The sequence below is a fragment of the Procambarus clarkii genome, chromosome 79 (genome assembly GCF_040958095.1).
Source record: "Procambarus clarkii isolate CNS0578487 chromosome 79, FALCON_Pclarkii_2.0, whole genome shotgun sequence".
Lineage (NCBI taxonomy): Eukaryota > Metazoa > Arthropoda > Malacostraca > Decapoda > Cambaridae > Procambarus > Procambarus clarkii.
Window position 1 is genome coordinate 22,825,185 of NC_091228.1, and position 16,174 is coordinate 22,841,358.

Below are 16,174 nucleotides of genomic sequence, written 5' to 3' on the forward strand. Positions count from 1 at the left end.
GAGTCCATCGAGGCGAAATTAAACGTTCAGGAGGTCAAGGAAATTCACAAAACTGTGAAAGAAAATCAGGATATAGTGGTTGAGGGCAATAATGAAATATTGAGTGCTGAAATGAAAGAAAGTGAAGTGTGTGTGAATGATGGTAGTCGTAGTGAAAGGAAGAACCCTATAATTACACATAAAATGAAGGAATCATTTGGGCCAATAATGGACTTCTCAGGGCTGAAAAAATCTCTTGAGAATCGCAATGTCGCTTTTACTGGTGAACTTGGGAGGAGGTGGGAGATGTTATGCCAGGTATGGCTATCATTTAGTGAATTTATAGGGAATGACTTAGGCAGTGAATTGATTAATAATGGATCACCCTAGACTGAAAGTGTTGTCATGGAATGTTAATGGTTTAAGAAACAGGGTTACAGATGTTCATTGTTATGTGATGGGAAATGATATTGATGTTGTAGCTCTCCAGGAGACAGGGGATAGGAATGAAGGCTTATTGAAATTAAATGGTTATAAAGGGTTTCACCTCTTTGCCGCAAATAACATCAGAGGCACGTCAATTTATGTAAAGAACTCCATACCAGCAGAGTTAGTAGAACCGCCATCAAAAACGCAAGGTATAGAGAGTGTCTGTGTTAAATTATCATTAAGGGAAGGGGAATTTATTGTAGTTAATTTGTATGTATCCAGGAACTGCTTCGACGCCAACTATCTACCTGACTGCATTTATACTGATCCTTCACTGGTCATTGGGGACCTTAATGCTCGGCACACAAGCCTTGGGACAGTGGGTAGCATTAGTACTAATGGGGTCAAGTGGTTACAGTTTCTACAAGATCATCCAGATACCTGTCTATTGGGAAACAATGAACCAACTCACATCAGGGGAGGACGGCTTGACTATGCCTGCATTTTAAACTCTCAGGGGATTATGGGGGAAGCTCGGGTTGTTCGGGAACTACTTGGTGACCACTTTGACTTGAACGTTGAATTACCACTGGGGAAAAAACAAGTCCACTTTCAAAGGAAAAGGCTAAATATTAATAAAGATATGAAAAATTATTTTATTCAAAATATGGGAGATTGGTATCAACAATACACGCCGCTCTGCGTTGATAGTTTTTACGAGGATATGGTCGAGAACATAGAGAAATTAGTACAGAGGGAAAATAACGAGGGCAGGGGAAGCAAGACGCATGGACCTAAGAAATTTAAATATTCCAATGATCAGCAAGTCAAGGGATGGGAGAGAATGCTACGGAGTGCACATAAAGAATGGATAAAAAATGGAATGAGGGATGAAGAGAAAAATACAATGTTGGAAGTGGCTAGGGAATGCAGTCAGGTGAGGAAGGAGGCGCGGGACAGATACTGGCAAGACTTTGCTCAGTCCATTGGTAATACTAAGAACCTTAAAGACATATGGAGAGCAGTAAATAAAGTCAGGGGTTGTAAGACCAAATTCATTGCTCACTCAGATCCAGGGAAGGTTGCTAATGAGTTAGTAGATAAATGGGCAAGTGCTGCTGGTATGGAGTCCTTACCTGCAGACACGAGAATCACCATTGAGTCATGGGAAAATATTAGAAATGGAGTAACTTTATGTGCCTTAAATACAAGATCTATAGCGTGCACTGAGATAACTCACGATGAGCTACTGGATGCTATAAAAAGTGGCAGCTCTACTGCTCCTGGGAAAGATGGAGTAACGTATGACATTCTTAATTATTTAGCCGGTATGAAACCTAGTCCCTTACTTGATTTGTTTAATATGAGTTATAGAGAGGGAAAGTTACCAAGAAAATGGAAAGAGGCAGTCATCATTCCTATCCCTAAGTCAAACGGTGGCTACAGACCTGTCTCCTTAATATCCTGCTTTTGTAAAATGATGGAAAGGATTTTGTTAAATAGGCTACTCTACCTTGTAGGTGATAACATGTCCAGTAATCTCTTTGGTTTTATCAAAGGCAAAAGTACTGCGGATTGTCTCTTAAAGTGTTTGTCTAATATGGATGACAATTGTAGAGTTTTTGTTGATCTACAAGGAGCATTTGATAAAGCCAATGGGGAAGTAATCTTATACGAATTAGCCAATCTGGGAATAACAGGGAGATTGTTACACTGGATAAGGGATTATCTACAAGGCAGAAAAGGTCAGGTGTATTATCAGGGATGCATGTCTGAGGAACGGAGGTTTCAGTTAGGTACCCCACAAGGGGGAGTATTAAGTCCCACCTTATTCAATGTATTAATGAACAGATTAGCATCAGAAATGTATCCTCCAGGGGTCACGACGATCATATATGCTGATGACATTCTTATACAAGGCACTTCCGGGAACAAAATTCAAACTGCTCTTAACATACTTGGTACAACCTGTCACAAGTTAGGCTTAGTTATAAATGCAGATAAAACCAAATATGAGTATAGGAAACGAAGAAATATAACACTTACTCTAAATGGTGTGGAACTGAGCCGTGTTTAGAAGTACAAGTATCTGGGCATGTATGTTGGATACACATGTGAGAGTAAGAATGCTGAAATAAATCATATCAGCACCTTATGTAAAACCCGTCTGCATCCTCTAAAAGCACTAGCTTTTTCTGGTAAAGGTGTTGGGGTACCTATCTTACGGATGTTATACATAAGCACTGTTCGGTCCCTGATAGACTACGCAGCACCCGTTTTGTCTTACACAGGCCAAGGCAGAATTCAAAAAATAGAGCTGATACAGAACGAGGCTATGAGGATTATTCTTGGATGTCAAAGAAATGCAATGATTGAAATAATGAGAATGGAATTAAATTTACAGAGTGTGTGTGATAGAGTCCGTGACATTAACACTAGAGTAGCTATTCGTTTCATGCGGAGAAAAGGAGGGGATAAGCTGTTTGAGAGTGTTCAGACCTGCTTGAGTGACGTACACACTTCCAGGAAACTGAGGGAGACACGCTACACGAGGGGATTAGCTCATGACCTCAGGGAATACGATGTACTTGACTGCTGTAAACCCTCTCGACAGGGTAATATGTCTGCTCCCTGGAAAGTACAGAAAATAGACGTCGAAATTGTACCCCTCAATGTGAAAAAGATTCATCATGAACCGGGACAATTACGGTGTATGTATGGAAGCATGATATCCCGGTTACCAAGAGGCAACAGTTTACATGTATATTGCGACGGGTCGGTGGTGGAGGATGGCAGGGCAGGGTGTGGTGTCCTAATAAGGGAATATACGGAGTTTGGGACTGTGGACAGGAAAATTGAACTCCGGCTTAGTAATTATATATCATCCACACAAGCTGAACTGCAGGCCATTCTGGCGTGTTTGGAGGAAGTACGTCATGACGACAAAAATGTTTTTGTATTTGTCGATAGCCGAGGAGCACTGGAGTCCTTAAACAGTCGAAACCCAGTCTTCATGTCTATAGTTGAGGATTGTAAGAGAAGAATAGCTGAGATACAGCTGAAAGGTCATAGTGTGAAATTCATGTGGATTCCATCTCATGTTGGAATAGTGCTCAACGAGGTGGCGGATGACTTGGCCAAACGTGCCACATCAAAACCACAAATTGACATTGAATGTGAATTCACAATGAGACAAATAAGAAGTAAAATCAGAAATATTCAGGCACAGGCAGGAGTGGAGAGGAGAGGGATAATGTATGAGAGAAGTCTAACCATGCAACACTACATGTATGTGAGTCAAAACACCCTTTTCACTTATGGTAAAAGGAGAAATGCTTGGAGTGACTCTGTGTACATGCGGCTCAGGCTTGGGTACAAATATTACTGGGAATATGGGATAGGCGTTCATGATAATGACGCGAAGTGTAAACTATGTGGTATGTTAAGGTCTCACACCCTTGCCCATTATGTTCTTGATTGTCCGTTGATTAATGTATATAGAAACACTGAGATAAGGACTGTTCCTGAGCAAATAGCCTGGATGTGTCACAAAGGAAAGGTTGATGATATTCTTGAGAGATATAAGAATTTTGCACCAAGACTGTAATATTTTGTTGAATTATCCGTATAACTAGGTCATAAAAGTATTTGTGTACGTCTGATACCATACCACTTGTGAAGGAGGAAATGTACATGTTTATCTCTCAGAATGTTTGGTAACAGGTTTATTGTTTGTGATGTGTGTCTATGTATGTACTAACACATTGTACTGAACGGGGTGAGAATAGCTTGAGCTACCTCATCCCTTTGTGTGTATTTTACCTCAATAAACTTATTTCAATTTCAATTTCAATTTCAAGTATCTGCATGTTTTGTTCACCATAATGAACCACTAAGTTGCTATTATGAGTCAAAAAGCAACGAGGAGTGACTGCCACGCACCAGCCAGCCACTCGCTGCCACTCACTCCCTCAACACCTCACTCACCCACATTCTCCTCCCACCATACTGTTTTTGCTTTTATTCACTATATACAGACACTATATGTAAGTATCTACATGTTTTGTTCACCATAACTGTTCAACTAAGCCGGTATAATGCCCAAAGAGCATAGTGGCCACCCCTACCAAAATGACAAATCATGCAGATGTTGCCACACCCATCACCAAAATGGTTTCTTCCCCCACACACTCCTTTTGCTGTTATTAAACTGTATATACACGTTATATATAAGTACAGTACAGTATATATAAATATACACACAGACACACATGCACATATATACTCATAATAAAAATAAAAATAAAATAAAGAAAGAAAAGAAAAAGACAAGCCGCCAACCAGTGGACTGAGAGCACCATGCCGACCAGGCAAGAAGGCACCAAGAGAGCACACAAACCACATCAAAAGGCCCACCTCGACAACAAAACCCAAGGCCCCAGCACGACCACAACACGTACCAAGACCCAAAACGATCAGCCTGCAAGCCAGGAAGACCCCGGAATCCCAGAAGGCAGAACCAGGTCACACACGAGGTAACACAGCCCCCCGAACCCACAAAGGGGCCCAAGAGGAAGAAACCTCCGGAACGAAACCCAAGAACACAAAGGAACCCGGAATCAAACCCGGGGGAGCCTAAACCACCTCATTTGCTGGCAGACATACACCACCATCTTATCTTGAGGTTATCTTGAGACGATTTCGGGGCTTAGCGTCCCCATGGCCCGGTCCTTGACCAGGCCTCCTTTTTTGTTACACCCCCCCAGGAAGCAGCCTGCAGCAGCTGACTAACTCCCAGGTACCTATTTACTGCTAGGTAACAGGGGCATCAGGGTGAAAGAAACATTTTGCCCATTTGTCTCCGCCTCCACCGGGGTTCGAACCCAGAACCTCAGGAATACAAATCCAAAGCGCTGTCCACTCAGCTGTCAGGCGCCCCACCAAAGGCAAAGCACAGCACCCAGACAGAACCCTTAGGAAAACAGCCGAAACAGACTGAATACTGAGGGACAAGGTGTGGGAGCAAGCATAAGCAGACAGGGACACTGAGCCCAAACACCTGGGCTCAGACCCAAACACAGAAAACACAAAAACCGGTGTAAAAACTAGCACCCAAGAGTTCCCAGAGGAACAGAAGAAGGGCAGAACACCCCAGAAAAAGCTAAGAATTGGCAACAGGAGGATAAAACCCCTAAAAGAGACGAGCTCCCACACCCAGGCACATGTAAACAAACCGCAGCGCTGCCCTGGTGGCCAAGCGGGGAAACCAGCAGAAAGAAAATGGCGACCAAACAAAAGAGCCTCGACCAACACAATAGAGCCGAAAACATGCCAGCAAATGTGGGAAGTAAGCAGACTAGAGGGACAAAAAATCCCGCCCAGAAGAAGAAGACCCAGGCAGGGGCAAACATCCCCAGAACTGCTAGTGGGCATCCTCCACAGCCCCAGGAACCCGCAACAGAGGCCCCGGGGCACAGCCGTCCTCCACACCCTCTGCCCTTAAAGAAAAGGGCCAAGAAGTTAGTCTTCCATTCTCACAGCACAGCTCCTGTGCCAGGTAAGTCCACTACGGGCTCACCATAGCCCGTGCTACTTGGAACTTGTTACGAGTAGCTGAATCTATAACAACAACAGGAAGTCTTCCTCTTCTTCCAAGTCTTCCTTGGACTCTTCCCCTGGAAGAGTCCAGGGAAAAGGCAGCAAAGAAAGCGGTGCTGGTAAGACCAAGAAGCCTTGGCAGGAGGAACAGGCTCGAAAATCTCCGTACCCAACCTGAACGGGGCAGCCCCTGAAGCCGCCCGAGTCTCGGCTCCAATTAAACCCCGCCCCGACCCCAAAACCCGCAGACGGTCAAGAGTCGGGAACAGGAAGGGAAAGGGGCGAACAGCACCTAACCAAAATGGGGCAGCCCTGGGGCATCCAGGTGGGAAACCAACCTAGCGCATTGCAGCAACCTAAACCGAGCTTGCAACGCTGATGCCGCCTGTACTCTGAACAGTAATGACATCAGGAGAGTTCTGGAGAACAAGCAGAGAACACAACTCGCAAGACTCTAAGTCAAGGTATCAGTGACCTAACAGGCAACATGATGGAGGTAAAAGTGGCGACTGTCACACTGAGACAAGGGCACAGCAACCAATGAACCCGCACAAAGCGGGATGGAACCTGGAAGACACATCAAATGGTCCACCGAGCCCCGACAGGGTTTTCCAGGGCCCGTAGACTGCCTGCTACGAGAAGCCCGGGCAAGGTGTTGCTAACCCGTTAAACACCTAAAGCTAACAAGAGGTAGATGCAACACTGAAAACCCCTGCGACATATACAATCACAGGAGCCTAGGAGAGGGCCACCAAACACTACCAGTGGAACTATAGCCACGTTAGGCAGACCCCCACCAGGCAAATGAAAATAAAAACAAAAGAAAACCCCACAAAAGTACACCGTCCCCAGAGGCAACGGGAACCAGTCGCCGCGTAGGTGGCAGGCCGTGCAACACCTTGCGTTACACCCTACCCAAGGCCAAACAAGGGTCCCAAGCCCCAGCTGGCCCCAAGGGCGAGGCAAATGCCGAGCAGCAAGAGCCTCGACAGGAATGGTTGCCAAATGTCCCAGGGAAGATAATCCTGTCACACAGGGGCAGTACTCACAGGGTGCTCAGGGAAGGAATCCCCTAATCCAGGTGCGGTCACACCTGGTGACCGCACAACACAAAAACACAGCAGTGAATGTCACGAAGGCAAACACCGCCTAGGCAACTGAGGCCAGAGAAGCGTCAGTCCCAGTTAGCTTATGAACTGGTGCTAGGCAGCTGGCGAGGTGAGGTCCGGGGCCACCCCCTCCCCCTCTTAGGGAGGGGAGGGCTGTGTGGACGAGTGGAGCGGCAGTAAAGTGTGATGTTTGCTTGTTTCCTTGGGATTGTAGGGAGTTTCTACCTCTCTGTTCGTTTTTTTGTTTTAGTTTCTTACCATGTGGGGTTTGTTTTGTTATGCTTACTTTTCTGGGTGCCTAACCCTAGTCGATGGCAGATAAGGAAAAACCCCAACCACAGGGTATTTTCCAGGGCTATTGCTCCCTGAAACCTCTCTGAAGGGGCCAGGTTCTGGCGCTGGTCCCTGGTAGGTCTGAACTCCATAGCTAATGTCCCAGTCTAATATAACATACATTAGCTCAATAAGCTTCCAAGGAGCCGTAGGGGCTCCCCACAGAAAGAACCCCAAAGCAACACATAAGAACACAAGAATAAAAGGTAACTGCAGAAGGCCTATCCACGTTACGTGATAATTGGTTCCACAAATCGACAACCCTGTTACCGACCAGTATTTACCCAGGTCTTTCCTAAATCTAATCTTATCCAATTTATACCCCATAGTTTCGTGTATCACGCACAGACTAACCGGACCCCAGAGAGAATACTCGGCTGCCGTTGAATGGAAGCTGTGGCGGCCACACTGTGTCCCACCCAGCACAAACTCACTCCCTACCTGGGGCAAGACGAGAAGTCCAAGACCCCCGGCAGACCCAAAGGGAGAGAACACCACCAAACGATGAAGTCCTCAAATGGAAGCGAGACCCGAACAACCCAGGGAAGATAATCCTGACTCACAAGGAAAGCACTTACCGGGCACCTAGGGAAGGGAACCCTAGGCGCATGCAGCCTTGTATACTTGTAGTAACACCTGGCCACCATACAACACAGCTGGCAAAGTCACAAATGCAAAGCTAGACAAAAGTTTGAGGCCAAAGATGATTTGTGACACCTGGCACATCAGTCGACGAACTGAGGGTGGTTTGGCCAGCTCGCCTGAGAGGGCCTCCCCCCCTCCCCCGTCAGAGAAGGGTGACGCGCTAAAGAGCGGGCACGTTAGTTGGATGACATGTTCAATTCATTGTTTTCTATTGAGAGGGTGGGGGAGTTCTTTGGCTCTGTTTGGACGTAGGTTGCAATTTTAACCAGTTAGAGGTTTGTATTTCCTACCTTTCTGGTGGTATTCCCAGTTGATGGCAGACATGACAAACTCTAAATATAGAGCTCTCATATGGCCATTGCTCCCTTTGCATCTCTGAGAGGGCTAGGTTCTGGCTCATAGTCGGGAGCCAGTCGGCCGAGCGGACAGCACACTGGACTTTTGATCCTGTGGTCCTAGGTTTGATCCCAGGCGCCGGCGAGAAACAATAGGCAGTTTCTTTCACCCTATGCCCCTGTTACCTAGCAGTAAAATAGGTACCTGGGAGTTAGTCAGCTGACACGGGCTGCTTCCTGGGGGTGGAGGCCTGGTCGAGGACCGGGCCGCGGGGACACTAAAGCCCTGAAATCATCTCAAGATAACCTCAAGATGGTCCCCGGTAAGCACTCAAACTCCAAGGACTGATGGCACCAAAAACTTATATGGCACATGTCAGTTTGATAGCTTCATGAAGCTGATGGGGCTCTCCACAGAAAATCTACTTTGTCACAGCATGTTAAATTCTCAAACATTTCATTAACTGTCAATTTATTATCAGTATTCAAGAACTATAATATGATGGCAAAATACAAACATTTAGCAGCAATCAGATTCTAGTAAGATATACAATGTAACCCTTATAAAAATACAGTAAACAAAAACACATTGAATCCTTTCATTGTACAGTATTTTCATTTTGTTATGGTCGATGTCTTCACAAGCAGCCGAGCAATGTATCTTAAGTAATTGCAATTTAACAAATTTATATAACAATTTTATGCAGGAATGGAATTCCTTTCCAAAACATTTTTGAACAATAAAGTTTTAATAATTTACTGAATTTCATGTTACCAAACAAATATTTAATACTTATATTTCCATTTGATATACAGTACCTAAAATACTTTAATATATATATGTGAAAATCTAACTTAAGAAATACATGGTCACCAACCTGCTGCAGTTGATCAAGACCACGTCCAGCATAGTCAGAATGCATGTCCACGTACGCCGCCCCAAAGTGCCGCCACTGGAAGCCGTACACGGGGCCAAGATCTCCCTCTTCCCTCTCTGTAAATCCTGATTTGTCAAGAAATTCTCTAGAAGAGTTTCCATCCCATATGTGGACACCTTTCTCCTGCAGATCTTTTGCGTTGGTAGAACCTTTGATAAACCAGAGAAGCTCTTCCACAACACCACGCCAGAACACCCTCTTCGTTGTCAGCAGAGGGAAGATACCTAACAAATAATGTATTTACTAAATATATCTTATTTCAATAAATAAACATTATTTTGAAAAAAAAAAAAAAAATATTACCTTGGAACAAATCTCCGATCTTATTGTACAGATAATTGTTCCATTAGCAACTTCATAGAATCTATGCCTCTTAACCCCTGCAATGTGCACTTTATTTTACATAACAATCCCCGGTGCAAAGAAAAAATAAAATTTCAAATTTAACTTGTTTTTCTTGAAACCCTCACAGGAATTTATATTGCAGTGCTGAACTTTTGTGTGTCATTTGAGAATTTTCTACATAAAAAATATGTAGAACATTGATACACACAAATCCTGTATGTTTATGAAGCCCATCCTCCTATTTAGGTAGTACTGTACATATAGTGACGATGATGACCCTAGTACATATTGATGTTCAGCCCAATTGGAAAGTAGAAATTGGACATATTGAATTTGGACAGACGAAAAACACCAGTGTTGAATGTAATAAAACGCCATTTTCTGGGTGAGACCCGGAGGCTTCCTGGAGTTATCCAGGCTGATATGGATATATTAGACTTTGGCATCAATCAATGTAAATGAAGTTCTACGCCTACCGGGGACCACGAGCCAGAACCTGGCCCCCCTCAGAGAGGCACAAGGAGCAATGGCCAATAGAAAGACCTATGTGGTTGGAAGCATTCTACGTCTGCCATCGACCGGGTCAGGCACCCAGAAAGGTAAGTGCCCCAAAACAATCCCCCCTATTTTAGTTGAGAAATTGTTACTGAAAGCCGAACTAGTGGACAGAACTCCGCAAACGAAAATGAGTAAACGAACATGACGTAACCGCGTCGCATGTCTGTGCAGCTCCCCCCTCCACGGGAGGGGGAAGGGGGGGACCCAAGACCCTCATGCCGGCTATCCACACCCCAGTTCTGAGGCTGGATTTCAAAAACATGCGAAAAAACGCCAACCGAAGGGAGAGGAGGATTGCCAGGGAGCTTCCGGGTCTCACCCAGAAAATGGCATTTCATTACATTCAACACTGGTTTTCTGGGGGGAGCCCCTTTGGCTCCCCAAAGCTACGTACCCAAAGATAACACAAGAGGGACACACCTGGGAGGCGATCGCCAACACAGCATACGCACAAAAGCCATGGACAGACCCAAGGATAGACCGCAGGCGGGCGAGACCGAAGTACTGTACCCAGTGGACAACCTGGGAGACCCGAACCCTGGAACAGGGAAGAAGGGAAACTGGTCAACACAAACCGCGCCCCAAGCCCACCAAGACCGTGGGGCACAGGAAACGGCGGAGAGCCACAATCGAACAACACACGATGCTCCCCCGGCCAGACCAACTAAGCATCAACAACCCCTCTGGAAAGCAGCAGTCTCATACCTCGCGAGAAAAGGCGACAGCTGCCAAAGAACAGAAGAACTACCAGGATCAAAAGAGCAGAAACCCCTAGAGGCCAATTCCAACAAGAAAACAGCTCACGCCAAACAAACCTGAACCGAAGGGGCCACCACAAACCGAGGAGATGAGAGGAAGGAGAGCACCCTGTCCAACTACCAGGACTGCTCAGGCGGCGCATGAGCAGGCTGGAGGGAAAACAACGCACGAGACGGCTTGCGGAACCGCGCGGAAGAAGCATCTGTTACGTACTCCTAGCAGAATACGTATATAAATTTAAAATAACTTGTTTATTCTATTATATCATTGCCTGTATATGTACACACATTGTGTTTTTGTAAATTATCGTGTGGTGTGGCAGCGTCAGTGGAGACAGGAGCGCGGTTGCTTTGCACACGTCTATTACCTGTTTGATTCGGCAAAGCTGGACCTGTTCAGTTTGGGAGTTCCAGATGTCACTTTTATTTAGTTAGGTAATTGTTTATTTACTGTAATTAAACAGGTGGCATTGTACTTATATATTTTGTAAGTAACTATTATCTGTAATTTGCATTCTTGTGTGTTTTGAGAACAAGTGGTTGTTCAATTAGTTTTAAATATTAAAAAGTCCTTAGTTTCCATCCCTCATCCTGGGATGAGGCAGACGGGAGGTGAGAATGTGGGTGGCGACAGAGCGAGAGTTCAGTAGCGTCGGGGGACCAGGAAGAGTAACATGTGGGAGATAAGTCTGTTACTTCTTGTTGTGCCATATTTTATTATACTATATTAGGAGAAGGACAATACCTTTGTTTGTTGTATAAGTTAACTTGACCATCTGTGTTTTTATATTATACTGTCTTGAATATATATCTATATAATATTTTGTATCTATTCTTCAGTCCTAAAGGAAGATTTTTATTTATGTGCTCATTACTTATCAAGGGGTTATACTGGTGACCCGCTCTTGAGAACAGCAGTTTTCTCGTATCCCTAGACGTAATTAAAGCTTGGCTGCTGTAGGGTCACGAGCCGTAACGAACGATAGGTAACAGCATCAATACCGAATGCAAGCCGAAGCGGCTCCGCCAGTGCCACACAATACAAGGCAACAGTATGCGACATAAGATAACAGTCCTGGAACAACCACAAAAGGAAGGACAAAGCTTGCAAAATGGCACAGAAGTAACATCGATGCCAAAAGCAGGCTGCAGCTGTTCCGACAGTACCGCACAATACGAGGCGACAGTTTTCAGCATAAGATGACACTCCTGAAACAGCCACGAGATAAAGAACAAAACAACCTTAACAGAAAGCAAAGTACACCTACGAAGAGACAAAAAGAAATGGAAGGACCGCCAGGAAACGTCATACTGCCTCCAAGACGAAGCACGCAGGTGGGACACCATTAACGAGGCCACCTGATCACCATACAGATGGTGATAGACTCGAGTCAAAAATATCATACGCGAAAACTCGAAGAGAAGATCAAACCAGCCACACAACGGACCTGACCGATCTGCTGAAAGAGGCGGAGCCGCGGAAAGACTCCTGGGTTCAGACACGGAGCAAGCAGCACCTAAAACCAAGGCTGGGCCGGCCACCAAGGGACCAAGAGGACTACTCTCCCCTGGTTAAGTCTCCAAGTGAGCTAGAACCTGAAGCAACAGCTGAACCAGGGAAAAGACGGACAGGTAACCCAACCTCGATCAGTCCTTCCGAAAAGCATTGACCCCGACGGCCTCACAGTCGGGGAAGCGCACCACATATACCAGGAGACACCTCGACCACACCGATGCGAAGAGGTGTGGTCATGGGTGTGGTTCCCCGGATGAGTCAGGATGTGGCAATAAGCGTCCCGGAGGTCCAGGGACACCATCCAAGTGCCCAGCTCCAACAGAAGCCTGACCTGGAACAGAGTGGTCAACCAAAAGGAGGGGCAAGAAACCCCAGAGATTCAGACAAGACAAGTCCAGAATGAACAGCAAATCCACACAACAGACGGGGAATAAATGGGAAGCCCATCTGAGGGGCGTCATCGTTTTGACCACACCCAAGTGCACCCACTCCGAGATGAGCCAAAAGAGTGCAGGAGAAGAGGCCTGCCCCGCCAGCCCCGAACCCCCCGAAGGAGGAGGGGCCACCCAACGCCACCACAGGCCATCGGAAACGACCTGAAAAGCCCACCAATCGTAATACCATGTGTGAGCAAACAGCGTGAGCCTCCCTTCCATCGCCCCATCAATGGGATGAACCACAATATGGCCAATAGGGTCCGAAGGCAGCGCCGGAACAGAAACTGGCACCGGCACAGAAACTGGAACCAGCGGCCTACCACGACGAGAGGAATCTCGAGCCCTGGCACAACCCCACTGGAAAGAACCCCAACCCCCTCCCCCCGGGGAACCCCGAAGAACCAACAAGTCCGATATCGGACGACAACTAGAAGAAGCCGGCTGCAGATACTGCCCGACCGCAGAATTTGCAAACAGCAAGGAACAAAAGGGTGACGAAAATCTAAGAGCCAGGGCCCAAGCAGATTCTAACGAGGAAGCGAGCACCACCTGCCGATACGTTAGACGCGAAGAGAAAAATGGCAACACATCATCCCGCAGGACTGGCCCTAAGCGCTTCCACATCCTCATCAAGCCAATCCGAAGACAGCTCCAGGAAGGAAAAGAACTGCAAGACCGAAGCCAACAGGCCACGAGCGCACAAGTCCTCAGATACCAATGCAGCCAAAAGGGATGGAACTTGCAGGTGAAGCTGCACCACACCGTGGACATCTTCAAGAGAAAACTGGACGGTTTTCTAAGTGAAGTTCCGGATCAGCCGGGCTGTGATGGGTATGTGGCCCTGCGGGCCATTCCAAGCAACAGCCTGGTGGACCAGACTCTCACAAGTCGAGCCTGGCCTTGGGCCGGGCTTGGGGAGTAGAAGAACTCCCAGAACCCCATCAACCAGGTACCAACCAACATCCCACTGAAGGGCAGAGGCGAGCAAACACGCATTGAGGTGCTTGAAGTCGCCCCCCCAGGTAAACCTGGACCACCATCAGCGTCTCAAGCATGCGGGATACAACAGAAAGTACTCCAAGCATCCAAAGACAGCCCAGGGCAGTCCGCTAGCCAGGACGACTCCGGAACCTCATAACGAACCCAGTAGGAAGACGAAGACCCAAACCTGAATGAAGACGTATCCATTATATAGGCATAATCCGGGTCGCGCAGGAGGTAAGCTGCAATGGCCCGCCTGCACCTCGTGAAGCGGGATGCAGGAAGCCGAAAACCTCCGGAAGGACGGAACCAAGGGACCCGGGGAGGGGCCAACACCAAATCCAACTCGTACGCAGAGGGGGAAAAGAAAATCCCACTCAACCTTGCAACAGTAAGCCCCACTCGGAGGGTAGGAAAACACAGGTGGGGTCCAACAGGGCCCAAGGCCTCCAAGTCAGCCCCTCCCCAACCCCGGGAACCTCCACACCAGGACCCGGGGCCGAATCGTCCTCCAAAGCCCCGGCCTCAAAAGAAAAAGCCGGGGCAGCCAAAAAGGCAGGAAGGAAAGGGGCCCACTTGTCAGACCCCAATGCAATGGCTGGAGGAACCGACTCTAATGCCTCCGTCACCACCCCGGAAGGGGCATCACCCGAGACTGCCCAAGTCTCAAAACAAGGGGGGTGCAGACTGAAATAAGGCCGAAGATACCAACACCCCCAAGTCCGGGCCCGTATAAGGAAAATGGGGCAGCCTTGGGACTTCCGGGTTAGCAATCAACCTAGAGCGTTGCAGCAACTTATACCTAGCATGCAACGCCTGAGCTGACCCGCATGAAAATAGTCATCAGTGGACTGGGTGAACTGAGTCACTAACAAGCAACAAAACGCGCAGGACTCTGGGTCGAAAGTGTCACCAACCCAGCAGGAAGCATGACAGAGGCAAAAACAGTGAGTCACCCTGAGACAAGGGGCACAGAGCAACCCTCAAACTCGCACAAGGCGAGAGGGAACCCAGGGGTTGCATCCATTGGACCCCTTGTGTCCCCGCGGGGTTTCCCAGGGCCCTTAGACTGGTATCACTAAGGGAAGCCCAGGCAGGGTACTGCGAACCGGCACCCAAGTCGACTAAACTTCTAAAAGCTGAACCACCAGGACGTGTCCACTCAAAGGGGCCTAGCATGGGATACCACCAAAACCCCAGAGATATATATATGGAGGTACAGTGGCAACCAACCAAAGGCAGACTTCCCTCCCCACCAGGGAGAAAACAAAAACAAAAAAAAAACACCCTGCAAGAGGACAACGTACCTAGACGAAACAGAGCCGGTCGCTTTAACAGGTGATTAGCTGTGCAGTACCCCGTGCCCCTACCAGTGCAAACTACCCTTTACCCCAAGGTAAACAAGGGAGGAGGAAACTCTTCCCCCCCCCTCTGCACATCCGGGGCAGTCAATCACCAAGCAGCAAAAGACCAACAGAGGTAGACTCCAAAGTGACTTGTGGAAGAGAACCCCAAGCCCCAAGGGCGGTACTTACAGGGCACTTAGGGAAGGCAACCCTAAGCACACGCAGCCCGAGTACCTGTAAAGATTACTCCCAGCTCACGCACCACCCTGAAGACAGCACTAGACACAAGGCACAGCGCTGAAAACAAGAATCAGGAGTTGGAGTCACACACCCAAGCCTCAAACACATCAGCCGAGAACTAAAGGTGTCGGTAGCTGGCATGAGGGGTCTGGGGCTTCCCCTTCCCCCTCCCAGAAAGCGAGGAGCTGCACAGATGGGGGTGCGGCATGTGGTGACGTCATGCTCGTTTGCTTGTTTTTCTCTGGGGAGTTCTGTCTACTCGTTTGACTTTCAGTACTAGTTTCAACCAGAATAAGAGTGTTTTGGGATGCTTACCTTTCTGGATGCCTGACCCGGTCAATGGCAGACACAGAATGTTCCAAATCACATGTACAATTCTATAGGCCATTGCTCCTCTTGCCTCTCTGAGGGGGGCCAGGTTCTGGCTAATGGTCCCCAGTAGGCCTAAGAACTCCAATCACACTGACTGATGCCAAAATCTAATATATCTACATCAGCCTGGATAGCTCCGGGGAGCCGAAGGGGCTCCTCCCAGAAGCTACTATACTATTTAAACAGGAGGATGGATTGGTTTATGTCACTAATATGTGTGCAATATTATATTCTTTGAACAATAAAATAGTTTTT

At 47.2% G+C, this 16,174-nt stretch overlaps 2 protein-coding genes across 5 annotated transcripts in view; both read right to left on the bottom strand.

The window, feature by feature from the left end:
- LOC138357609 (small ribosomal subunit protein uS12) overlaps nucleotides 1–16,174 on the bottom strand; it is a 428,441-nt gene that overhangs the window by 294,032 nt on the left and 118,235 nt on the right. The window lies entirely within an intron of this gene.
- Nucleotides 1–16,174, bottom strand: part of LOC138357606 (thymidylate synthase-like) — a 79,090-nt gene that overhangs the window by 45,022 nt on the left and 17,894 nt on the right. For all 4 annotated transcript variants that reach the window (XM_069314590.1, XM_069314589.1, XM_069314591.1 and 1 more), the window contains exon 5: nucleotides 9,307–9,590. In XM_069314590.1, the coding sequence (XP_069170691.1) occupies nucleotides 9,307–9,590 (284 nt within the window). The remainder of the gene's footprint in view (nucleotides 1–9,306; nucleotides 9,591–16,174) is intronic.